The sequence below is a fragment of the Lytechinus pictus genome, chromosome 19, assembly GCF_037042905.1.
Source record: "Lytechinus pictus isolate F3 Inbred chromosome 19, Lp3.0, whole genome shotgun sequence".
NCBI classification, from domain to species: Eukaryota; Metazoa; Echinodermata; class Echinoidea; order Temnopleuroida; family Toxopneustidae; genus Lytechinus; species Lytechinus pictus.
In genome coordinates, this window is record NC_087263.1 from 5,714,079 (window position 1) to 5,741,679 (window position 27,601).

Genomic DNA, 27,601 nt, shown 5'->3' on the forward strand with positions numbered 1-27,601 from the left:
GAAGTAATAAATGTCTAAACATGAAGTATTTCATAATTCATTTTTTCCCAGTGCTTTCCAATTTGCTCTGGGGCTGAGCCAATCAGATACAAGGATAACAGTAGCTTTTAACAAATAGTCAGCATTTTACAAAATGCACCCTGTTACAGTACATTAATGTTCTCGTATCTAGGAAGCAGTGGCGTACAGATGGGGGGGGGGGGGGGGGCCTTGGGGGCTCTTGCCCCTCCCCCCCAAAAAAAAAAAAAAAAAAAAAACCAAGAAAAAAGAAGATAGTGGAAAAAAAGAAGGGTGGAATATTATATTATTTTTTAATATTTCATCAAAATCCATCACAAAATTAGATTTTTGTAATTAAATGTCAAAACTTTTGCTTGCTCGATTTGCTCGCATGCAACTTTTTAACAATTTTTACGCCATGATTTATGTAGCCCCTCATTTTTCGGCTCATTATGCCAATTTTAGGAAGCTGTGAAATTTTGGGTTGCAACTCATATTGTGGTACGACCATCTCTTTTCATTTTTATTTCGGAGTTGGTACTATACCATTATTTCTTTTTCGCCCACTCGATCCCTTACTTCCGCCCTGGATTGGAATAATTAGTCATTACATTAAACCCAATGAACGGATAATAGTTATGATTAGACCTAAAAACGGGACATTATATAGTAAGCACTAAGTTTTATAATCATAAGGATGCGTATTTATTAATGAGTGATGCGAGAGCGAAGCGCGAGCTCCAAAAAATTGTTGGATATCCTGACCAGAAATGGGGTTCTTTTTGGATGAAGGGGGGGGGGGGTGAAATTTTATGGGGTGCGCCCGCAATTTACGATTTACGCCCCGCCTAATCCCCGTCCTCCTGGGGGGCGTTTCATGAAAGGACTTGTCGGACGTTTTATCCGACAAGTCCCATTTTATCCAACAGTTACATAGTAACAGTATCTCTCAGCCAATCAACATCAGAGAAAGATGTCAGATCTGACAGCTTGTCGGATGAAAATGTTGATGAAACACTCCCCTGGATACGCGCCTGTGGTGTGGAGACAACCCAACACTGAGATTATTTTCCTCTCTCAAAAGAACAACAGGTAAAATATCTACGACCAATATAATTTAACTTTTCTTTCTGCTTTGTTCCATTTTTCCCCTCCTTTTTGCCCCCCCCCCCCCCTAGACGCGGCGAAACCCGCTTAGTCTGCTGTACAAACACTTCACTCGATTTAAGGGTCTGAATGTGCAGCCTGAAAAATACATTGCGTGTATATACTGAAGGCCCACGCACTTAGGAATATTGAAACTTGAGCAAGTTTTATATGTGCTAGTCTTTGCGAGTAGACCCACTTGTTGATCAAAGTTTCAATCAGGGTCTGTGACCACATATTAAAACCCGCTGTCATACAGACTCCAGTGTACACTGTAAAAAAAGTTGGGGTTGATGCCCCCTATATATAGGCCTATCACTACATTGCAAAAACACCGGTATTGATTTAACACCAGCCCGGTATCGGTCCACACCAGAAAAGGGTTGAAACAACTGTAAAAAGTTTACTGTAGATTTTACAGTAAATTACTGGCAACTCTGCTGCACGGTAATTTACTGTAATTTTTATTTTACAGTAAGCTACTGTAGTTTCGTCCTACAGTAAATTACTGTAAATTTGAACTAGCTACAGGAAAATACCGTGAAAAGTGCTGTAGCTTACTGTAAAATTTACCAAATTTTAGAATTGTTGCTACTGTAAATTTGGTTAAATTACAGTAAACTACTGTAAATTTCCCTTGCATTACAGTGAGGTACTGTACACTTCCTACAGTAAAATGCTGTACACCTTCCCAATTTACCCCCAGTACTGTACACTCCCTACAGTAATTTACTGTAAATTGACCCCATTTACAGTATGTTTTACTGTAATTGGCACAACTTCCAATGACAAAAATACACTTGAGTAAAACTTTTGAATGAAACTTTGAAAAGTCTTTATTGCATTAACATGCAGTAGAACTGACAATGCCATATTTCACAAACAGTACAATTTTTGTAAGGATCATGGGCAAAATGCTGGCAAGTAGAATGTGTTGCATAATCAAATTTCAAAGATGACAATTATACAGAAACTATGTACACAGAAATGTCCTAAGAATGCTGATGTTCATTACAGACCTGTTCACTAATGTAGTCAAATTTCATGAATACTTTGTTCCTCTGGATTTGGTAATAGGTAATTACCATGTACTGAATGGTATTACAATAAGTGGCATCCTTTTTGCATGCATAAACTCTTTATGTATTTGTTGGACCTGTCAGAGCAAGCAACAAAGGTTGTAAGAACAACCATAAAATTTGGTTGGTGTTACTTTATCTGCTGTTTGCAATTCAGTTGACTTAAACATTTTGTAAATAAATCTATTCAACAAGTAAAATTCACCTTGCATGCATTAAAGTAGTTGTCATTGCTAACCTTACACAAACTTTCAGGCCACTGTATATTAAATGAGAGTACATTAATGAACAGGTGTGTTTTAAAGCAATCCATTTACATGAAGGGTACCATAATCATTCAAATATTCAGTCATAACCCATTAGAATCAATTACAAGTGAAAGCAATTTTTCACTTATGCAACTACTGCCTGAAATAATGGCAAACTTTCAATTTCTTTAAGAAAACAAATCTGACTAAAGTGAACTTCCTTCTAGGAGGGCTTGTCTCAGCTGACCTTGGATGAACACTGGATGAACATACACACGCACACACACACACACGCACACACACAGACTCTCTATCTCTTACATCCACATATCCGTAGTAACACGCAAAATGCTTACTCCATGGTAACCTGACGACAATGCTTCTACCAGAAGAAAACTGAATTTTTAAGTGAAACTTCTCACTTATGAGTAATTTTACATGTATACTATTAATTGATAAAAAATTAAGTGTATGTCAACTTCTTATATATACATATTCCCCAAAATCTTATTAAGACAGAAAACCTTATTCAATCCTATATCAAAATAATGAATAGTCCTAAACACACACTGAACCAATAATTTATATTACAAGCATACAAATACATTAACTGCCATGAATACATTAAATTGTGACAATAATATTACATTGCATACAATATTCCTCACAAATAAAGTTTCTTATAACAGTACTATCAATTTGATATTGAAACTGGCAAGAAAGAACCCGAATGAGAGTATTGCTACCATTGCAAATACTTAATATTTACATGAATATTTGACGAACAAACATGTACAAATATGACCTCCAATTTTGCCAAAGTAATGTTTGTACTGTGACACTTGAACAGCTGCGAAAGTGAAAGTATGAAAATGTTATAATTCTGTGAACAACAAAATACAATGTAGTAAATCCTCAGTAATCATAATGAAGAAAAATGTCAATCTGTGAGAAGTATCTACAATTTTCAAATTTTTCTGTACTACATCATGCAAATCTGCTATTTTGAGAAACTCTTGAAATGTAATCAAAATGTCACATGCTTTTTCATTTGAGGAATTTCTGATACATTTAATATCCTTTTCTGACTATAAGAAAACAAAAAATTGCTACATCACCTTAAGATTTCCTGAATTTCTTGATATAATTTGGTCCTCTTTACAAAAATGGCTAACAGTCAGCCATGCATGATATGCAATAATGGAGATCACTGTGTCATTCATGTAATAATAATATAATAATAATCTCACTCCACCTTGGTAGGCTGTGTTAAAGCCACATACATTACAGAAGTTTACATCGTTCTCAGTAAACAGCTTATTGCAATATTTGTCAACATCTTGATGACCAAGCGCTTACTATGCAGTATATATATATACATATATATATAATGTAGCACAATGTTGAAATCGAAATTGATTTACAGCAATGTTAATCCTAACTAAAGATGAATTTTCGACCACGAATGTTGGAAATAGATGCCTCCGCTACTGCCATACCAGAAATATATTTCCTAGTTTTTATTTCCATAAAGAAAAAAAAAACCCTCAAGACCTTTGATCTTGTGACTTCAAAATCTAGTCAGATAACTGTTTCTCAAAAAAGCAAATATATGCATTTGATTGAATCCAGAGAGCTTGAGATTTGACTTTCAGACCCAAAATCTTAATAGATCATTGTCACTTGTATATGCACAAATGAGCGAAGTTTGAAGTTGATTCGTCAAATGGTTTGGAGTTATTGCGAGAACGGTATATGTTATATGTACTTTATTGCATTCAATGACCTTGACTTTTGACCTTGAGACCCCAAAATCTGAACAGATCATTGTTACTTTAACATATACACACGAGACAAGTTTGAAGTTGATCTATCAAAGGGTTTTGGAGTTATTGTAAGAATGGTCTATTTCTTATGTATTTTAGTGAATTCTATGACCTTTGACCTTTGGACCCAAACACTTATCAGCTCATTGTCGCCCAGATATGTATCCTCAAGTCAAAAAGTATGAAGTTGACCTGTTGACCGGTTTTTAAGTTATCGCGAGAACGAAAGTGGGACAGACGGACCGACGGACAACACAAAAACATAATGCCTCCGACACCACCTTTGGTGGGCGGAGGCATACAAACAGTGTGTAGTGCCATATATCTATGTTTTTGTATGGTTCAAATTCGGTTGTAAGGAGATATTCTTAACTTTATTTTTCCAAGTATGAAACCCCTTTACATTTACAATTTCTATATGAATTTTACCCCTCCCCCACTCTTACTTGACCTGGATTTGAGAAACGGCTAAAATAAAGTTGTGGGCAATGTCAACTTAATAGCATATTCAAATGAATGTTCTCTCATAACTAGCATGTCGACAATCTATTTCAGCAAGTTTCTCATGTTATGCAATATTGGGCATAAACTCTGTAGTTGCTTGGTCAGACAAAGCTCAACCAATTATTCAAGAGGATGGTGACCAAGCGAACATAGTATTATTGGGTGATATATAAAATCACATGTTTTTAGATGATGGGGTAAAATGTACAAATCAGGAAATTAAAGCCACTGGAAATCAGCAAACCGACGCACAAATGACACTACTTTCGCGTTGCAGTGACTCTTCGACGCATGGCACTTCGACCCATCAGGGCTTATTCCGAGGAGACATCTGAGAGACAGGGAGAAAAAGATATTACAGAAAAAAAAATAATAAAAACAATCAAATGAAAACTGAGGGAGTCAAACTAAATTGACAAACCTAAAATGAAATTTATCAAACAGTAATTATAGATGGCTCCATCAAGCCAGCTTTACTTAAAAAAGAATACTTTTTAAATCACTTTTTTCTATTGTTAGTACAGAGACACACTCTTCTCTACTCAAGTACGTAATCATTAACCTGCACCAAAATACACCAGATGTTAGTGTGCTAGTCGCTAATAAGTTCTTGAAATTTTGGAGTTCCCCACAGTACTGCTGGGTTTGCTTACTTTCAAAACGTGACACTTGCAATGGAAATCATATTTGGCTCCCAAATAAATGCAGAAGTACTGTGAAGAATGTCTTTGTTTTCTAAGGCAAGGCAACAGTCGGATGTTGCTCGCTCCATCAAGTCGCAAAGCAGTAGCACATTAATAAAAAGCCTATTTATCAGATAAGAAAGTATGTTCTAGAATCAAAATGCTTAAATTTATGAGCTGCTCGGATGTGACGTCACAACATCATAACTTGAAATATTCACAACTCTAACAAAAAATTTTGACGGATTTTCTTCAAACCTTCACCAATATTTTTCTTTATTTTTCCACATTTTTTAAAATCAAGTTATTTTTCAGACTGAAATTCCATTTAGCTAGGATGTCCATGAAATTGGACTTATGTCAGTTCCAGAAAATGGTCCGATATTTTGCATGCCATATTGTACCTCTGAATGAACTCCAGTGTTGCTGCAGCCGTGCTTGGATATTCCAAATTGAGGTTGTAATAGGTGGCAAAAAGGTATGCCACCCCACAAAGAAAGCCTTCAGTTGTTGATGATGAATGGCCAATAACTCTGCTTTCAACCATGACCATCCACTGGGACTTGGCCGAGTCAAATGGATCTCCTATCAAACAAAATAATGTTAAGATTTAATCGTTATGAGCTTCATTTTCTATAATTTGTTTTAACACTAGCTGATGGGAAAATCTCTGGTACAAATTCACTAGAGTAAAATTCAGTTATTTATTTCCAATTGTCCTGATTCCCCCCCCCCCCCTTATGGACGCGTTACAAAGTGAAAAACTATAATTTATGTTTTTTGCCCAGTTTTAAAGGCTGGGATCATGCAGTATTCACATGTCTCTTTTGTTAATGACTGCATATAATTACAAGCATGGCAAATCTGAAATGCTGAAAGTGAAAGATGTACATATGAAATACAAGTCTATTTAAGAAAATTGACACAAAATAACGTACATGTCTGTACAGATTTAGTCTAAACCTAAATCTGAGAATGTTTTAAATGTCTGTATTATATTATTCTAAGAGGTTTGATTAAAAACACTGGAAGTTGTCATGCACCTTGGATTATGAGTTTGGGTGAATCAGATGCATCTCCCTCTTTCTCCATGTACTCAGCAGTATCTGTAACCTGAAAAGATATGATAATCCCATGTTTCCATTACCATTACACACAAGATTCAACTCTTCAGTGTCATTTAATTGATTTTAATTTTCATACAGCATGCAGTCCCCAAGAGTGAAGGTCCAATACAATCTAGAAATAATCATCAATTAATTTTCAATTATGTACCACCTCGAAGGGGGAAGGGCAAGTGATCTCTCTCATTTCTTTTTTCAAATGGGGGCGTGCCTTAGCAACAAAACACCCCCCCCCCCCCACAACAAAAAATTAAAAATTGAAGAAAAAAAAAGAAAAAAAAACAGATCTAAGGAAAGGTTCCACAAAGGGTCTTGAAAAGTCCAGAGTCATCGATACAAAAGCAATTATTAAATACTAACTTTTTCACTCAGGACTAATAGCGCAAAACATTTTTCAGGAGAGTAATTATTAAATCTTACATCACGGATGAGGAAAAGGGAGTCATTCCCTTCTTTAAACAGGCTCTGCAACCCTCTCAGCACACCAGATGCTACATCATGCAGGTTTGCATCATCTTTTGCAGCCGCAGCTTCCACGAGAAGTACTGGAGGAAGAGAGAGAGGGAAAAAATAGAAAAAAATAATAAGTTGAATGAGTAGGGTCCTGGGCAGGAGGGGAGGGAGATAGGGGACAAGAAGATAGACATGGAATGAGTAAGAAGCAAAATGAGAAAGAGTTTGACAAGATGGAAGAGATATGAGAAGTAGGAGAAGCCAAAAGAAGAGATAAGAATTTATTAGAATATTAAAAGAGGAAATGAAAAAAAAAAGAAAAGGAAAGGGGAGGTGGCAAGAAGGAAGGCAAAGGAGAAGACATCCGCACAACACACATTAACACATACATCTTCATAGACAACAGAGAGAGAGCGCGAAAAGTGAGGATGGTGAATGTCAGAGTTCCATGAAAGATTACATTATATGTAAAACAGTTCAACAAAACATTTCTACATGTGAAGGATCTACAGGATGAAAATATCACTACTTACCAGGGAATGTGTACTTGACCGGAGACGTAAAGTTGAATTCAAAACAACAGCAGTTCCGACAGCACTTCTTATCGATCTGACACTCGAAATTTTGCAAGAATTCATGCTCCGCGCTGAGTAAGAGGCGCATGCGCGTGTGACGTGTTGTATCCCAGAATGCATTTCGCGTGCTCAATTACAGTAAATTACTGTAAAGTTGATCTCCCAAAAAAAGAACTCGAATGATTGCTGTAAATTACCGTGAACCGCCTGAATAATACGGCAAATTACTGTAAAATCATCATTACAGTATCTTACTGTTAAAATTTACATCAATTTACCGTACAAATTACAGCAATTTTTTACAGTAACACCAGTTAAGAATCAAACCGATACACAATTTGGTGTTGCTTTTAATTCCAAATTGGTGTTAGCCAAACGCCAAACCAGTATTGTTTCAACACCTTTCTGGTGTGGACCGATATCCAGGCTGGTGTTAAATCAACACCGGCGTTTTTGCAGTGTAAGGTGTTAAAATTACACCCAAAACTAGAGATTGACACAACACCAAAAGTGTCAAAGTAACAACCAAAGGTGTTATAATAACACCCCAAGGTGCTGAACTAACACCATCAAAAACACACATCACCGATACCCGTGTGGTCCTTGATGTATCATTACGATTGGCATGTTTTATAGGCAGGATAGGGGCAAGATGAAGGTGCCTGAATAGGATTATTATCAATAAAATATTGGTCTATAATGCCATACATGCAGTTCGTCCAATTACCAACTCATCTCCTTGCATTTGGTCTACCATCATGCAGTTCGTCCAATTTCCACATGGTCTGATTGCCATTTCGTCCACTCATTTCGTCTACTAACCATGCAGTTGGCCCAATAGCCATTTAGTCCATACCATTTGGTCTAATTGGAATAAGTTTTAATTGGGCGAAATGAAAGAAAATTAAATGGATATTAGACCAAATTCTTATCGGAGACGAAATGGTCATAGACGAACTGGTGATTAGACGAAGTAATTATTGGCCCAAAAGGCAATTGGACTTATGATGGCTGTTATAGACGAAATGTTGATGGACGGAATGGCATAGACTAAATTAAGGTAGACCATGATGAGGGGACGGGTTGGCAATAGACGAATCGGCAGGATATGGGCAAGATGAAAGGTGCCTGAATATACATGATAAGTAATATAAGTTTGTTTTCAATAATTCAATAACTATATACATATTTACAGTCGTGCCCCAAACCTCTATTTATGCGCTTCTTTTTTCTTTCCACATTTTCTCCTCACCCTCTTTTATGTTGTCACTTCTTATAATTAACATATTTATTTTTCGGCATTGGACATGGTTCAAAGTCGAGAAATAATGAATGAAATTATTTTTTTTTCAATAAATCATGAAACATGATTAGTTTTACCTTGTAAGAAAAATTGACATATTTGTTATTTAAAAAAATGCAAGCGAAGACGGTCAGTGCGCGAAAATCCTCCACTCCCTTATTAACATAAACAATCTGTGCATGGGTGGCTAAATGGGTTTTTTTTTTTTTTTTTTTTTTTTGGGGGGGGGGGGCAATATTGATATAAGTGACGTCATTTTCGACAAAATTAAATATGATAGATATGCAAAACTTTCTTTCCTATACGTTATATTCTTCCCCTCTCTTTCACTTTTTCTTATGTTTGCTTCTCTATACATTAATGGTTGGAACCGTTGGATGCCGGGGGGGGGGAGGCGCCCCTGGATTCGTGGAAATACCATACAGCTTTTGTATCCGATTTTTATGATTTTATTTTCATTTTTTTTCCATTCAACTGGAGTGTAAGGCACTACCATCACAAAATAAAAAATAAAAATATCAGAACAAAAACAAATGGTCGATACACACATATAGGTATACCTATACAGTAATCTATTAATTTATGTATAGATCTAGAAATTAGATGGTTGATATTGAAATAAATTGATTATATTCGTTAAAAATAACAAATTACTTGTACTGTTGTTATACAAATTTTTCATTTGTTTTTAGAAATTCTTTTTAAGTGCCCCTCGTGATAGTCTACTGTATGGTATATTACTCAACTAAAAAAAAACCACATAATATATATATGAGTAACTGATAAACAAAGGAAATGGAATAATCATTTAAAATTTGAACTAAATGCGGGAGAAACTTATGTCACGTACATCGTGTCAGGACCCGGCCCACTCAACTGTGCAGCTGAAAAAATCTCCCACCCCTTTTTTTTTTTTTGGGGGGGGGGGTTAAGTGCATGACATCTTTAAAATGCTTCTCTTGTCTGTTACTTTCTTATATTTCTGTTTTTATTGAAAATAAAATCAAGAAAATCACAATATTTAAAAAAATTATTGCACGATTAAAGAACAAAATCAAGGAAACAAGAAAACAAATAAATAGGTTGTGCACACCAAAGAGAAAGGGAATTTCTTTTGTGTTTTATACCCTTGAATGAGAGATGTTTTTAGTCTTTGTTCTGCATTGTTTGTCTGCATGCTACTTTTCAAGTGACACCGGGGTGGACCTACTAGTTAAAATGTTCACACCGATCTATTGCGTTGCCTTATTCAGTAATATCCTAATAAAAGACAGCTGTCTCTTTAAATGCATTCAAACGTAAACTCAAACTTATCCTGCTTCATTCCTTTAATTCTTCGCAACGGAACTAATACTTCATTATCTTGATTATCATCTTTACATTTTCATTTTTATTGTTTTATCTTTTTTTTAATCTTATATTGTCCAGTTATATAATCTTTTGTTATTTCACCAGATCAAGCTGGTCTGTGGTCAGCCCTTCCCCATTCTGACTTTTCCTCCTTTTTTACTTATTTACTTATTATGTTCTTATAGTAGAGCGGATTAGCTCCAAAAATCACAACAATTGTGCAAATTTTGACTAAAGCATGAAACTTTCACAAGTATTAGTATATGTCGTAAGATTTATTTTAAAGATGGGAGGTAAATTTTTAAATGCCATTTTCGGCCGTTGCCATGGCAACGGATTAATTTCTCCAAAACAACATACATTCCCATGTAAATGGTAAATAAACATGATATAGATTACCAAAATGATAATTTTCAGGCTCCCGATTGAATACATATGAAATTTAGATATATTCACGATCATCAAGATAGTTCCAATTGGTCCGTTGCCATGGCAACGGCTTGTTTTTCCCCAGAAAAATAGAAATATTTGTTTGAAAAACCTTGTAGAATATGATTTATCTTTAATTTCCCCTAATTTTACAGTGCTTAACAAAGATATTTTGGTTGCTAAATGTGTAAATTACATCTGAAGCCATTGCCATGGCAACCAAATATAATCTAGTTTACAAAAATAACATGGTTGACAAGACAATGGACAGGTGGAAAATACAATTGGAATTGACTTTAATCTGTATGCTTAAGTTTTGACCCCCTCATTTGAACAAAATATACAAAAAGTGTTCTGCAGGAGTTCTTTATAAAGATAAAAAATTATGTTCCCTTGGTTATGCTTGAATTAAATTTAAAAAGGAACAATTTTACAAAGGGCCTGTTGCCATGGCAACAGCTTATTTCTCTTTAGAAAGGTAAAAATATTGATAAAAATGTAGAATACATGTACGGTATGATCATCATTCCATTTTCCCAAATTTAAAGGTACTAATCGAGATATGTTTGTGACTTAATTTATAAATATAACATCTTAAGCCATTGCCATGGCAACCAAATAACATCTAATTTTTTTTTTAAAGTGGATGATAAGGTTAACAACAGATGAAAAATACAATGAATATTAACTTAATGTACATGCGTAAGGTTTGACCTACTCAACTAATTTAGGGGAAAATAATACAGTCAGTGTTCTGCATGAACTAATTAAAATGATAAACATTGATGTTGCCTTGGTAATACTTGAATTCAACGATAAATATCAATGTTCTAAATGGCCTGTTGCCATAGCAACGGATCATTTACCCAAGAACAGTACCAGTTTTGATTTAAAAAAGGACTGTATAATCTGATTTTTCTTTCATTTTCCTTAATTTTAGGATTAGAATAGATATGTTTGCTGTTTACATGCAAATAATATCTAAATCCATTGTCATGGCAACCAAATAACATCTGATTTGAAAAAAAAATATAACATGGTTGACATGATAATGGACAGGTGGAAAATGCAATTTATAACAATTAACTCAAGGTTTGACCCAGTCATTTAATTTTGAACAAAGATTACAGTGTTTCGCATTAGTTCATTAGAATGATGAAATTTGAGATTGCCCTGGTAATGCTTGAATTTAATGATAAATATCAATGTTGCATATGGGCCGTTGCCATGGCAACAACTCTTTTTTCCCCAAGAAAAGCACCAAATTTGATCGAAAAACAGTTTAGAATCTGCATTTTGTCATAAATTTCCCCTAATTATAGGGTGCAAAGCATAGATATGTTTGCTGTCGATGTACAAATAACTTAGGCCATTGCCATCAATGCCATGACAACCAAATAACATCTAATTTAGTGGCTTAATTTGGTTTCTATTCAATGGATTTCAGGGTGAAGTAGTACATTGGGACTAGTTACAAGGACAGCCAGTGGTCGGACGTGTCCAAAACCCTAAGACGGCTTCCAAAAATGGAGTTTTAAATGGCTGTTGATATATAAATGGACATAGCTCATTTCATATCCGTCTGAGATATATGATTTTGGTGTCTAGACCATGGTTTCAATGGTCAAATAATACACTATGACAAGCTGAACGGACAGTCAGTTGTCCAGTATATAAAAAATCCAAGATGACTTCCAAGAATGGAGTCTAAAATTGCTGTTGCTGCATTGAAAAACGTAGTTTGTTTGATATCCCGGAATATGTTTATGTCATGGTTGAATGGGTCAAATAATACATTATAAAATCCAAGGTGGCTTCCAAAAATGGAAAAGCTCCTGTTACTAACAGATGGACATATTTCGTGTAATATATGCCAAAGGCATATTATTTTGATATCTAAACCATGGTTTGAAAAGTCAGTAAATACATCATGTACATTGTACATTGGAACAAGTTACAAGGACAGTCAGTAATCCAGTATGTCTAAACATCCAAGATGGCTTCCAACAATTGGAGTCTAATCGGAGTCTGTTACTTTAAAATTGACATAGTTCATTTAAAATCCACCAAGTAAAAATATTTTGGTGTTCACACTTTGGTTTTAAGGTTTAAAAAATATGTTTAGACTGGTTACAATGATATCCAGTTGTCCATTTTTTCTTTAAAAATCCAAGAGGGTTTTCAAAATGGCGTCTAAAATGACTTCTATCACTCAGAAATTATCTGAGTTCATACAACATCAACCTGTGAGAAATATTTTTGGTGTCTACACTGTGGTATGAAGGGTCAACTATTACATTAGGACAAGTAACAAGGATGATTAGTTATCAATTTTGTCCAAAATCCAAGGTAGATTCTAAAATTACATCAAAATGGGTGCTGTTGCCAACTCATACCTGCTTGCATTTTGAATGTAGGCACCAAAATTATTTCTCACAAGTGGATATTACATCCACTTCAAAGTAACAGTCGTCATTTTAGAATCCATTTAAGGAAGCCATCTTGGATTTTCAGGCAAAATGGACAATTGTAACCAGTCCCAAAGTATATTTTGATCCTTGAAACCCTAGTGTAGACACCAAAATAACATCCCCAGGTGTATTTTTGATGTACTATGTTCAATTTTAAGTAACATTAAAACCCCCATTTTTTATTAAGCCATCTTTTAATTTTTTGACACAATAATAACACCTAACTGTCGTTTCAACTTGACCAAATGTACAGTATTACTTGACCCTTTTAATACTAGTTTAGACACCAAAATCATATCCCCAATGTATATTATTAATGAACTATATTATGTCCATATTGAAGTACCAACAGTCAATTTAGACCCCATTTTGAAGGCCATCTTGGATTTTTTAACATACCAGTCCACTGACTGTCCTCGTAACTTGTTCTAATGCATTAAACCATGATTTTATGATTATGGTTTAGACATCAAAATCATATTCCCCAGACAGATATTGAACAAACTATGTCCTAATATATTATTTGACTCTTGAAAATATGGTTTTGACACCAGAATCATATCTCACAGGCGGATATAGAATGAACTATGCCAATTTTTAAGTAACAACAGTCAATTTTAGACCCCATTTTTGGAAGCCATCTTGGAATTTTGGACATACTAGAATACCGACTGTCCGTGTAAGTTTTTCTTAATGTATTATTGGCCTTTGAAATCATAGTTTAGACACCAAAATCATATCTCACAGGTGAATATAAAATGAGCTATTCCACTTTTAAGTATCAGCAGCCATTTTATAATTATTGCCCTTTGAAATCATAGTTTAGACACCAAATATCTCACAGGTGAATATAAAATGAACTATTCCACTTTTAAGTATCAGCAGCCAGTTTATAATTATTTTCGGACATACCTGTCTGTCGTTGTAACTTGTCCTAATATTATTAGACTCTTGAAACCAATGATTTAGAGTCAAAATCACTTCCCCAAGGCCAATATGAAATGAGCTACGTCCACTTAAGGTATCAGCAACCATTTTAGATTCAATTTTTTGAAGCCATCTTATGTTTTTGGACATTCCAGACCACTGGCTGTCCCTGTAACTTGGCCCTATGTACTATTTGATCCTTAATAACCAATGAATAAAAACAAATTAAAGCCATTTTATGAAGTAATGGATGAGTTGTGGATTTTAGCATACGGCAGCCAGTGAGGGCACCATCTTGGATTTTCCTGTTACCCTGGAGTACTTAATTTTTCTTTTCAACCTTTCAACCAGTATAAAGGGTATTTAAATTGTTTAAATATTTTAATAAGTCTACTTGTCATGTAAAATTAGCAGTGAATAGATTATACTTCATGTTGATTCCCTTCATAATCATGTTAATCTAAAAATTATCACAGCATTTCAAAATCTTCTTCGTCAAAATCAGTAGCGTAATTTGGAGGGGTCCAGATATGATGTATCGAGTGAAATGTATTTTTAAAAGTTGTCAGCTAGCCCAGCGAAAGAGTAAAACCTTCGAAATTTTTAATTTTTTTTTACAAAAATAAAATTTTGGGTATAGTATTCGGAAAATAATCATATTTTATCCATCTCTCTTTCATTTTCTCTTTATTTTTTTCTTGGTAATGATTTTTTTGGGGTGGAGTAGGATTGCAGAATTCCCGGGAATTTTCTTGATGGAATCTTTTCATGGGTATAAACGGGAATTTTGTGGGAATTTTTTGGAATTTTCGGCAATTTTCAAGAAATGATGGGAATTTACAAAAAGTAACAATTTTCTATGCAGAAATTAAAATGCATACCCTAGCAGATGATACTTGATAATTCTTTGCCTTCAAATTTCAAGCCAAGTATTATGCTAAAACAGTCAGACAAAGCAAAATTTTAATGATTTCCATGTAAAAGTTGATTTACTGTATTTACTTTGATTAGGAGCTCAAGACCATGTCAACTCCTCAAATAGACTTAAGATTTTGATTTATCAACGCCTATAATCCCCTAATATATTGATATAATGAACGGCCTTAAAGCACAAATCACACCAAGAGGCTTTCTTCAAAATGGCAGCCTGCGAATACTTTGAACGAAATTGACCAGCGTCGAAATTAGAGTTTCGGGAATTTATTTGAGCCAAAAAAAGTCTGATATGATTTTTGTAGGTCTTATTTCGATGCCATGTATAATGAAATAAATTGGTGCTTATCATTTAGCATATTTATGTTCAGCACCCTCAAATAAGGGAAAAGGAAATAAAAATAAACATATTATTTTCATAAAAATTTGTACTTTTAAGGGACCATTGGCAACATTGATATTTATCATTATGTTCAAGCATTACCAAATCAACATATCGTAATGAAATCATACATAACACTTAATGTGATTTTAAAATTAAAAGAGTAGGTCAAACCTTACACATATTAAGTTAATTTTATCGTATTTTCCACCTGTCCATTATCTTGTCAGCCATGTTATTTTTTTGGAAAATTAAATGTTATTTTATTGCCATGGTAATGCCTTAAGATGTTATTTATACTTTTAACAACAGAGATGTACGTGTATGTTTGGCACCCTAAACTTAGTAGAATTGAATGAAAAATAAGATTCTACAAGGCATTTTTTAATCAAAGATGGTATTTTAGGGGGAATAAAATGACCCATTGTCATGGGAACAGAACACACATTTGCAAACATTAATATTAAATTCAAGCATTACCAAGGCAACTGTCAGTTTTTATCATGCTAATGAACTCATGCGGAACACTGTATTTTTTGTTCAAAACTTAATGACTGGTCAAACCTTATGTAGATTAAGTAAATCTTTACTTTACATTCCACCTGTCCATTATCATTTCAACTGTGTTAGTTTGTTTTAAAAATTATATCTTAAGTGGTTGTCATGGCAATGGCTGAAGATGTTATTTATTTATTAACAGCAAGCATATATATGCTTAGCTTCCTAAAATTGGGGCAAATGAAATAAAAATCAGATTTTACAATTTTGTGTTTTTCAAAGATGATACTTTACTGGGGGGAATTGAGCTGTTGCCATGGCAACGGTACATTTGAAACACTAATATTTATCATTAAATTCAAGTATTACCAAGGCAACATCATTTTATTTTTCTAAGGAACTCATACAGAACTCTTACTGAAATTTTTGTTCAAAAATTAAATAACTGGCCAAACCTTTCGCATATTGAGTTATTTGTAATTGTATTTTACACCTGTCCATAATCTTGTCATCCCAATTATTTTTTTTTTGTATTAGATATTATCTGGTTGCCATGGCAATAGCTTCAGATGTTATTTATACATTTTGCATCAAACATATCGATGTTTAGCACACTAAGATTAGGGGAAATGCAAGAAAAATCAAATTCTACAGTCCCTTTTTTAATCAAAACTGGTACTAAATGATCCGTTGCTATGGCAACAGGCCATTTGGAACATTGATATTTATTGTTGAATTCAAGTATTACCAAGGCAACATCAATGTTTATCATTCTAATTAGTTCATGAAGAACACTGACTGTATTATTTTCCCCTAAATTATTTGAGTAGGTCAAACGTTACGCGTATGTACACGTTAATTTTTATTATATTGTTCACCTGTTCATAAGCTTATCATCTATGTTGTTGGTTTTTATCAAATTAGGTATTATCTGGTTGCCATGACAATGGCTTAAGATGTTATATTTATAAATTTAGTCACAAACATATCTCGATTAGTACCTTAAAATTAGGGAAAATGGAATGATGATCGTACATGTATTCTACATTTTTATCAATATTTTTACCTTTCAAGAGGGAAATAAGCTGTTGCCATGGCAACGGGCCCTTTGCAAAATTGTTTCTTTTTAAATTTAATTCAAGCTTTACCAAGGCAACATGATTTTTTATCTTTATAAAGAACTCCTGCAGAACACTTTCTGTATTTTTTGTTCAAATGAGAGGAGTCAAAAGTTAAGCATACATATTAAGTTAATTCCACTTGCATTTTCTACCTGTCCATTGTCTTGTCAACCATGTTATTTTTGTAAATTAGATGTTATTTGGTTGCCATGGCAATGGCTTAAGATGTAGTTTACACATTTAGCAACCAAAATATCTCCGATAAGCACTGTAAAGTTAGGGGAAATTAAAGATAAATCATATTCTACAACGTTTTTTTATCAATTTTTTTACTTTGCTGGGGAAAAACAAGCCGTTGCCATGGCAACAGACCAATTGGAACTATCTTGATGATCTTGAATATTTCTAAATATCATATGTATTCAATTGGGAGCCTGAAATTATTATTTTGGTCATCTATACCATGTTTATTTACCATTTACATGGGAATGCATGTTATTTTGGAGAAATTAATCCGTTGCCATGGCAACGGCCGAAAATGGCATTTATAAATTTACCTCCCATCTTTAAAATAAATCTTACGGCATATACTAATACTTGTGAAAGTTTCATGCTTTAGTCATAATTTGCACAATTGTTCGGCTAATCCGCTCTACTATTATCTTGTCTTGTCCTGTATTCTGTCTTATGCGCAATCCTTCATAGCGGAGACCTCTTTGTGTGCATAGCTTTGCATTTGGTCAGTAATTCAAAATAATTATGTTTACATCAATCTGATTTCGACCTTTCTCTTTTTCCTTTCCTATATGCATACGCATATATGAATAAGTCGACAACATTTTTTTTATTTCCAAGGGGGATCCAAACTTTACAAGCGTTGCTTTTAGTTGACCCCCCTCATTTCCATTTATGCTCAATTTTATACTGTTTTTTTTTTTACGAAGTTTGTATCTGATTAATATCATTTTGTATTGTTTTTAATGGAAATGAAATATAGAATTGAATTTAATTGAATATATCTTCTTCCTAGGTCTACTCGGCTTTCTTATTTTCATTTGTATTTTTCAATTTAGGTTTTGGGGTACTGACATAATGATTTTTTTTCTAAATATATAGGGCCTACGGTAGGCCTAGCTATTTACATTTTCTGTGCGACGTCTCGTAGTCCGCCCATTACGGTTTAGGAGTGCGTGTGCTCGATGGAGCTGAGCTGAGTGGGTTCCTCCTTGATGAGGTCTAGGCTATCTTGCAAAATTCGACTTAAAAATTATAAATAAAATGGTGTGGGCCTATTCGTGATTTCAAAAAAGTTTATTTTGTTTATAATCACGTACAGAAAAAAGTCGTAGTATGACGTCATTTTGGGAACGACCTTAGCCTCACACGTGATTGGAGCAGAGTATTATGGGATGCTACATATATTATCTCACCTATTCGCCATTTTGAACTTCGCGATCGTTGCAACTTTTGGCGCTTTACCGGTGTACCAAAATAGTGTCAACACCCCGCTCAACCTCAATTGATGAAGTCAGAGAGAGTCCAATAACCCAGGATAATCTTCAATGATGAAACTTTAATTCTGTGTTGGTATCTTTATCCAAAATCATATGATAAGGTGTGCATTGTCGCTTAGAAGTGATCACTTCCGAACTGGAAAACTGAATTACCGAGTGTAGTTGCGTGCATGGTGTAACTGTCGTAGATGTTCGTAAACGCGAGGATTCAATGGGGAAACCGTAAACGACGCAACACGCACTCCCTCACGTAAACATTGCCAAAACTTTACCCAGACCCTTCATTGAATCACGAATTTCTTTTGATTGTAAGTATACAGAGGCAGAGCTGATGTACAGCTGTGTTTTAAATGTTCTCATAAAGGAGTTGGGACCTTTCAGAGGATTCCCTGATTTGTAAATTGTGAAATAAAACTGTTTTCCTGTCGTAACTTGTCAACATTTTTTTTTGACTTGGCCTACTGTTTGTGCAGTGTGTTGTGTCATGTGCTGAGCGGGGCGTGTAGTTTACCGGTGCAGTGCATGTTCATCCACGGGGGCGAACCGGCCAAGGAAGCTGTCGTGCTATGGTGGTGATGCACTGCCCTGATAATTTTTTTTTATTATATTACTTATTAGTGAAATAGGTCACATCACCTGACTTTAATACTTGGCTGAGTTTGGATTGGAGAGTCTTGTGGGCCATTTCACTGAGTATGGTGGAACTTGGAAGATTGAATAAATCTGTTACTGTTACTGTTGTTAACGGTCACATTTAACAACTCGCATTTTGCTTTGCTGTGCTGCGTGAGCCCCCAAAATTCATACACATGTCCCACTTTTTTCTTAAAAAGAGGGGGGGGGGGGCCACGTTCCTCCTTTTGCAATTGCGCTATTGTATGAAGCAGCTAATGATAATCCTCCCAATATTATTAATCATCGGCAAATGAAAAGACCATTTTGATAAAGAGGATGAAATTAAGAATGCCCCTTTTTCAAAATGGGTCTCAAGGCAAGGTTTAAATAACTGTTTATTTAATAAAATTGGAAATTGACAGTTTTTCAGAACTCGTTGGCTAACTTTTGAATAGGCGTGAAACAGGCCCAAAACGAACAACAACAACAACAAATTTGAATAGACCAAGTGCATATTTAGCCAGGTTTCTTTATTATTGTGAGGTTATTGTCGGGTATTGCTTGTTTTTTTCAAGAGAAAAAAAAACTTATGAATTTATTAGTACTGAAAAAATTAATAGCCAATAAGAGAGGGATTAGTTTGAGCTGTCCTGACTGGGCTCTTGGTTTTACCACCAGATAATAAGCATTCGATAGTAAAATTGTGTGCCTTTGTAACTTTATACATGTACCTCCATTTTATAAGAGTTCTTTTATGATCCCCCCATTGAGGATTACTGGGCATATTACTAGCCCAAAATATATTTCATCAAAATTCATCAAAGTCTATTCTTTAAATTCAGATGTACATATACATGTAAGTTGTGTCAAAATATCAAGTATGAAAAAAAAAGGCATTGGGCAGTGGGCACAAGTGCATTCATGTAACTACATACCAGGCAGATACAGTCAAAGAAATTCTCTGCCTCTCAGAATTTAGAGGTCTGTGAGAGATGCTCTGTAAGAATTTAAAGGTCCCAATGGAGCTGGTTAATGCAGACGGCTCTATGCTTACATGTTCCTTGTAACAAAGTCGGAATAACTCCAATAGGAACGCTGATATCCCCAGTGTCATTTCTTCAAAAGCCTCGTTAGCCTAACCTCAGCTACCTGTAATAGGCAACTTGCAACTAGGTGCTTTAGTAAGTGTAGTTGGGGATATGAAGACTTTATTGGTCTTGGTTAAATAACCTTTATCCAGCATGCAAGACTGGTCCGATGGTCCCAGACCGGCAAATATTGCTGTCGGGCCAGTAACTTTTCAGAAATAGCCAGATTTACTGGTCCGGACATGACCAGTAAAAAATCTATCAAACTGATTACAAATGATATTTTCTTTTTTGTAAATTATAAAAATGGCTCTGCCATCTAAGAAAATGACTCTTAAATTGAAAAAAGGCTCTCATTAAGTATGTTGTGAGTGGGTGTGTGTGTGTACAGTTTGTTTGTTTTTTTGGGGGGAGGGGTAACAATAAACAATAACACAGCAAAAATAAACTCAAGTTCTTTTTCTTTGGACCAGTAATTTTTAGGTTTGGACCAGTAGGAAATTGGAAAACTGGTAATCTTCCGGTCCGACATGATCAGGTTGAACCAGTAGAAAAAAAGGGTTAGTGTGGAGCCCTGCTTTTATCATTGAATCAGATTTGAGTCTGAAATAAACAGCCAATGGATTTGAAGTTTGACATTGATGCTGAAACCGCAATGTAGATTGCCTTCCTAGCTCAAAAAAGATATTTAAAAAAAAAAGGGGGGGGGGTACTTTTCACAACTTATTGCCTAAATCTGTAACATTTGATAAACTTTAACATTGCGATGCTTGGGGATTTTCCAGGGGTCTTTTTGAGTTTCTGGGGCTCTTTTGAGCATTTTGGAGGGGAAATCGCCCAGAGCCCCATGTATTTTTTTCCCTGTCCAAAACCTAATATACAGGTTAACAGGTATGAGTGTAAAACATGATCTAAACAGGGGGCCGTTTCATAAAGCTGTAAGTTGAGAGCGGTTTTAAGAACGACTGGTGATCCTTTCTTGGAAATGATATTCACCATTAAATGTAGATTGGCGATTATTTAATGCGTAAGAAAGTTTCACCAGCGTGTCTTTAAGTCATTCTTAACTTACGAACAGCTTTATGAAACTCCCACCGGCTTATTGATAGCACAACACCGAGTGATATTCCTCCCAAGTCCAGATTTGTAATAAGATTTGTGTAATATGCCGATGTATAACCCCTAACGCCAAAAAGACCATGCCGAACTTGAAATCACCCATGTCTTGAGAGTTGACATGTGTACCTCACTCAATCTATTCATGCAAGTTTTAATGTCCTATTTTGGTTGCAGGTTGGAGGAAGGACTTTTTGCCTTGTTAAACTGTAAAGACCCCCACCCCTCCCCCTTAAGAGGGGGTTAATTTCCGTCGATTCAATTTATGTATACTTATACTGATGTTGCAGTTTGATATTTAACTTCACTTATTCAAATATGGAGAAGTTTTGGTTTACCAATGACCGACAATGTGATTCATGTTTGTTTGAGATTTCTTACTCTAGCCCCATCTATTGCTAAGACTCTGTCAGGAAAAGTATAGTCTTGATCAAGGGCAATCTTAATCAATTGATTTTTTTTTAGTCCAAAGGTAGAAAATTCATCAAGCCACCGACCATATCCACTGGGCACCCTACCTACATTAAATAAAAAACATTTGAGAGAATTATTTTATGGAATTTGTAATAGTATCAATAAATGCAAATGGCTTTTTAGCTTTTGCCTCCCTTGACACAGGGAAGGTATGTGCATACTGTGTGTACTGTATGTTTGGAGTGTGACATCCGTGTTGATAATGGGTTGTTCGTCAAGCAATCGTTTCCTTATTTGAATGCCCTCTTTGGTAGAAATGTGCTGAGACATACAAGTTCCTCAAAAGTATACCATTTCAATTTTCATCTTGGATATTATGAACTTAACCTTTCTTTGTCGATTATTATCTTTTTTTTTTTTGTAAGAAAGAGTCTGAAAATGTAGACTAATGAAAGAATGATGTCAAGGGAAGTTGCAAATTGGGCCTTCCCCTTCTGGAATTAAGAGGTGCACTGCCTTTCTCCCAGTCATTGGAAAGTCTTGGTACAGGAACCTTGCCAGTACTGGTAGGCTCATGATTGAAGACAACTTTGAATTTTCTAACCTGTGTAGCAGGCGAAAATTACATTTATTTTCATCTTTGGGGGCTTCTTTTCTTTTCACAGCATACTGCCTAAATCATTGGATAAGCTTTATCATTGCGGTGAATGGGGACTATCCAGGTTTTTTTTTTAATTTCTTTTTTATCATATTGGGAGTGATATCGCCCCAAGCCCCCGTCTAATATTTTCCCTGCAAGTTTTGGTGTGTAGCATTTTTTATGCGTTCATACAAATTTTAATCCCAGAAATGGGGACAATGATTTCCTTTTTCAAGAAATCATGAAGTACTATTCAGCTTTGTGAAAAATTTGCTCTCTCGTCGAGATTGTACACACACTAGAAAAGTATCATTTTTGCAGTCGGTGCTTACACTTGTGCCGGCAAAAGGCGGCAGTGTAGTTTAAACTTTAAAATACTTTATAAAATGGATAGGGATCCTAATCAAATTATTTGCAGTGGGTCGGCTAGACCTAGCTCAAATGTTCATTTCTCAGTCGCTTCATTGTTGCACTTTTACATGTAGATCAAAGAGTCTAACAAAACCTAAAAAGGGTGTAATGTACTAATTTTCTAATCGGCTCCGTAACACAAAGGTTTGCGATGAATGAATTGCAAATATGAAAGAACCGCACTGATTGGTCTCTGATCAAAAACCAAATAAAGCGTGTAACATTGATATTAATTGGTCAGTTCATTTAGCGATTGATCGCTAATCTTTGTGTTCCGGAACCCTGATGTCTTTGCCAGACAGGGCAAGTGAATAGAATAATTTTTGTAGATGTCTCCATGACATTGCATATACACTGTAGAACAGCTGCTCAATTATGCTTTTCACACTGTAAACTTTTTTCCTTAACCCCGGGAAATTGGTGGGGCTAAGGGGGGGCCTTAGCCCCACCAATTTCCCGGGGTTAAGCTTAGCCCACTTCGTTTTCACACTACGTTTTAGCAAAGTGGGCTAGCACGGTAAAGAGTACAGTACTATCTGGCCCTGCAAAAAAGCAGGGTAAGCCGGCATATTGTGGTGCTAGCACCACAATTGCGATGCTAAGAGATGCAGTGTGAAACGAAACTGGGCTAAGGAAAAGTGGGGCTAAGCAATAGCCAATCAGAGAAGTCATAATTGCACGTTAATCACGCTCTGTATGGTAAATTCATCAATATTCATAAGCTGTGGGATTTTCCGCGGTTAAGGCATTAACCCCAGCAAAGCAGATAGTATGAGGTTAAGAAAGACAGTGTGAATCCAAAAAAAAGATACATGTAGTCCGGGGTTAAGGATAGTCCGGGGTTAAGGATAGTATGGGGTTAAGGAAATGCAATGTGAAAAGCATAAATATGTCACAAATTCATAACTAAAGAGATTGATGATTATCTTATTCTTTGATGGATTTTCATCAAACATTCAATATTTTTTGTTATCTTTCCCTTTAAAAACCCATCCTATCATGACTGGGCTTCCCATTAAAATGTGACATAAAAAAAGTGATGGATGCGGTAAGGTGTCATGAGTAACACGTGAATGTTAGGTACTTGGGGTTTACAGAGTAATACCTGTTTAAATGATTCCCTCATATTTTCACTGAGTCATCAATTTTTTTGTTCCGGAAATGGAGAGGGGGAAAAGGTTGAGAAAATGTTAATGTGCGAGGTACATGGTGTGTTAATGTATCTTTTATTCTCAAATATGATGTATGTACAGTACGTTCAATGTACTTTAAAAGTTTTATGTACAGTATGACCATGCGCATTCAGATTCTATTGTGTAGTTTTGTTCTGTCAACTTCTGTGCCCCATCCTGCTATAAAAAGCATGCAAGTTTATAGACAAATACATAGACTTTCAATTCAAGTTTGCAGTAGTCTGTTATCCTTTCACTATCCTACATGTTTCCTTATTGGCCCAAATTTACAACGGTGGTTTTGAAAACCCACGGTTGAATCCATGGCTTATGCACATTTCCTGTATAAATTAGGCCTAATTTAGCGCGTATCGGACGCATGTATAAAAACATTCCAATGCTGCTGCGCGCTTTTGTCACAGTGCGCCAAATTGACGCCTGTTACCATGGTTAGATGCGCTATTTTATTCACAAGTCCACTGTTTTGAATTAATGAGTCCACTCTTCAAACAGTGGACTCCTGAATAAAATATCTAACCATGGTGACAGGCGTCAATTTTGCACACTGACAAAAGCGCGCATCAGCAATGGACACTTTTTATACATGCTTCCGATACTCGCTAAGCGTAATTTATACAGGAAATCTGCATAAACCATGGATTCAACCGTGGGTTTTCAAAACCACCTTTGTGAATTCTGGCCAATGTGTTCACAAATAAAGTGCATTCTTTCTACAACATATATGTAGTCTCAATATTCTATGAAAGCCGTGCTATAACTGTCGTTTCATTCTGTATGCCATCTTCTTACCTTCTCTGTTACCTGTCATTTTTCTTCATCTCCCTTATTCTTCATTTCCCAAATCTACTCCTGCCTGCACGCTTTATCTCCGGCTTCCTGTTCATTGCACTTCCGTAGGACCTGTCCCGTCTGTGTGTAGCGTTCCATACCCAGGGCTGTAACTCGCTGCCAGCCCGAGGCAGTGGAAATATATTTGCAGTCAAGCATTTGCAATGATGTGAGTATTTATGATTGTCTTGTCTTGGAGCAATGAATGAATGAATGAATGAAAATGACTGGTTATGATCTTGACAAGCATTTCATGCAACATGTTGTTTCTTGCACATGATGAAGATGACTTTGCCGAGTCTGGTCACTTTGTTTTTGTTTATTTGACCTTTCTTATTCTAACATTACACAAAGCTTTGCTTCATCTTTAGTTGGGTGATCGGGATTCACGTTTATCTCTTTGGAGTTTTAAGGTTTGTTCAACAAAATTATGCACTTTTTTTTTTATAGTACATAGTCAATGGGATTTGAGGCATCAAAATCAATGTTATGGAGGCAAGGGGCTTATAATGTTTTCAGTAACTCATGAGTTATTGGTCCGCACCTTAAATAGTCTGCACCACACAATAAGAATTGCATTCAGTAACTATATACATGTAGCAGAGCCGTGCTTCTTTTACGTTTGCCCATTAAAAAACTCTGGTACGCTGGCCTGGTGCTGATAAAAGCAACACCAAAATAGCCCAGGATTGGCGCAGACTATTTTAATCTGCGCCATTGAAAAACTAAAAATTTTACAACTTAGGCTGGGCCTGGTCCCGATCATTGAGTTACTGAAAGCGGTATAAATGTGCCTTAATTTAACAGCAAAACTTAAAAACCATCAAATTTGTTGATGAAGTTTACTGCATTTGAAAACGATAATGCAAAATAATCTACCTACTTAAAGTTGGGCAGACACATTCCTGACATCAATCAACATTCTATCGATACATGGTGTTCATTATGACAAATGCCAGGAATCAAGACACCATAATGGAAATTATGAGTTTTCCTCGCAAATTTGGACCCTTTCTGAGACTTGAAGGGATGGTCCGGGCTGAAAGTATGTATAGCTTAATAAATAGAGTAGAATTCACAGAGCAAAATGCCGAAAATTTTATCAAAATTGGATAACAAATAACAAAGTTATTGAATTTTAAAGTTAAGCAATATTTTGTGAATACAGTCGTCATGAATATTCATTAGGTGGGCTGATGATGTCACATCTCCACTTATTCTTTTGTATTTTATTATATGAAATTAGGTTTATTCAAATTTTTTCCTCCAAGAACTAGAAAAATTGGATTGACAACTGATTTAGTGCATTAGATATTTATTGCTGCAACTTATTTCATTATAAGGGAGACTTATTATTCACACAAGTATGAAATAATGAAAAAATTATGATTTTATGTAATAACATAAGAAAACGGAAAGTGGAGATGTGACATCATCAGCCCATCTAATGAATATTCATGACGACTGTTTTCACAAAATATTGCTAAACTTTAAACTTCAATAACTTTATTATTTGTTATCTGATTTTGATGAAATTTTCGGCATTTTGCTCAGTGAATTCTACTCTGTGTATTGAGATATAAATATTTTCAGCCAGGACCATCCCTTTAAGTTGAAATGTACCATTCACGTTATCAGCACTACACTTAAGTTTTTGCCATTTGTCTTAATGTGTCATCCTAACACTGAAAAATATTGCGGAGCTTTTTGCATTATTCTGAGTTATTTTAGACATTCTTTGTTAATATTTTATTGGACAAACATGGCACTATTGCACTTAAATTCTTGCAGGCCATTCTATCCCATCGTTTTCAAACTGTACATGTACATTTTTTAAAAACTTTAAATGTAGTTTTACATGTGTTCATTTATTTTTATTTTCCCCTTCAATTCTGTGTTTTGATTTTGATTTCACAATTCAGTTGGCAAGATATGGTAAACATAAACTGTAACTCTTCAGGCACAGAAAAATTTAACTAAACTCAGTTATTAAGTACATGTATGTGATGCTGTGGCCGTGTGCCTTGATTTTGACCATGCTATACAGATTATTCATCACTAATTACATGTAGTTCCACATTTTTTGTATTTTTTATTAGGAATTCAATCAGTTTTTGTTGATCATATATGTATGATGCATGGGCATGGGCAGTACACTGTTTGAATAGTGAATGGCTTTTTGCTTCCATGAGCATGAAAATGAAGGGGCTTAGTTGATTTTTGGTTTAATCCCGGGGTAAAGAATAATGTAATTAATGTAGCACCCAGCAGCATCAGTTAAGTTCTGCAGGGAAGAAAAAATAAATACTGTATACATATTATCTTTATTTTTTTTCCTTATTAACATAAAATGCACAATTAAGTTGACAAATAATTTTGAGTTGAGTCTAAAAACATTTGATTTTTGATCTACATGTACTGTACTAGACCTGTTGGTGAAATTGTGGGATGCATAATAGAATTTAGGGAATTTGTTGTACAATACAAAGTTCATAGGTTTTTATCTTTTATCTGTCATTACTGAAGCATTGTCTCTATGATATAGGTAAACTCTGTGTACTTGGTTATTTGTTTTAGAGCAAAGTTGAGACTTCCCTACAGTGTTCCAAAAATTGACGCTGGGGAAAGAGAAATTGAGAATTCTCCTGGCATTAGTCTATCTAACATGATTCATGTGTGTCAACGTGAGCCTTGGTATCGATGCGATGGCTGCACAGATTAAGCAACGGA

The 27,601-nt window shown here is 35.2% G+C and overlaps 2 protein-coding genes across 4 annotated transcripts in view; one reads left to right on the forward strand and one right to left on the reverse strand.

Annotated features, from left to right (window-relative positions):
• Positions 1–1,957: 1,957 nt before the first annotated feature.
• On the reverse strand, positions 1,958–7,728 carry LOC129261523 (uncharacterized). The gene is made up of 5 exons (XM_064113878.1): positions 7,597–7,728; positions 7,031–7,155; positions 6,530–6,599; positions 5,891–6,071; positions 1,958–5,134 (listed from the first exon to the last, which is right to left on the reverse strand). Exons 1-5 carry the CDS (start codon positions 7,724–7,726, stop codon positions 5,023–5,025), a joined length of 618 nt encoding a protein of 205 aa, XP_063969948.1. The 5' UTR covers positions 7,727–7,728; the 3' UTR covers positions 1,958–5,022.
• A 10,728-nt stretch (positions 7,729–18,456) lies between these two features.
• The window catches only part of LOC129283058 (serine/threonine-protein phosphatase 6 regulatory subunit 3-like), a 56,405-nt gene continuing 47,260 nt past the window's right edge, over positions 18,457–27,601 (forward strand). For all 3 annotated transcript variants that reach the window (XM_064114096.1, XM_064114097.1, XM_064114099.1), the window contains exons 1-2: positions 18,457–18,874; positions 24,941–25,040. In XM_064114096.1, the coding sequence (XP_063970166.1) occupies positions 25,036–25,040 (5 nt within the window). In that variant the 5' untranslated portion in view covers positions 18,457–18,874; positions 24,941–25,035. The remainder of the gene's footprint in view (positions 18,875–24,940; positions 25,041–27,601) is intronic.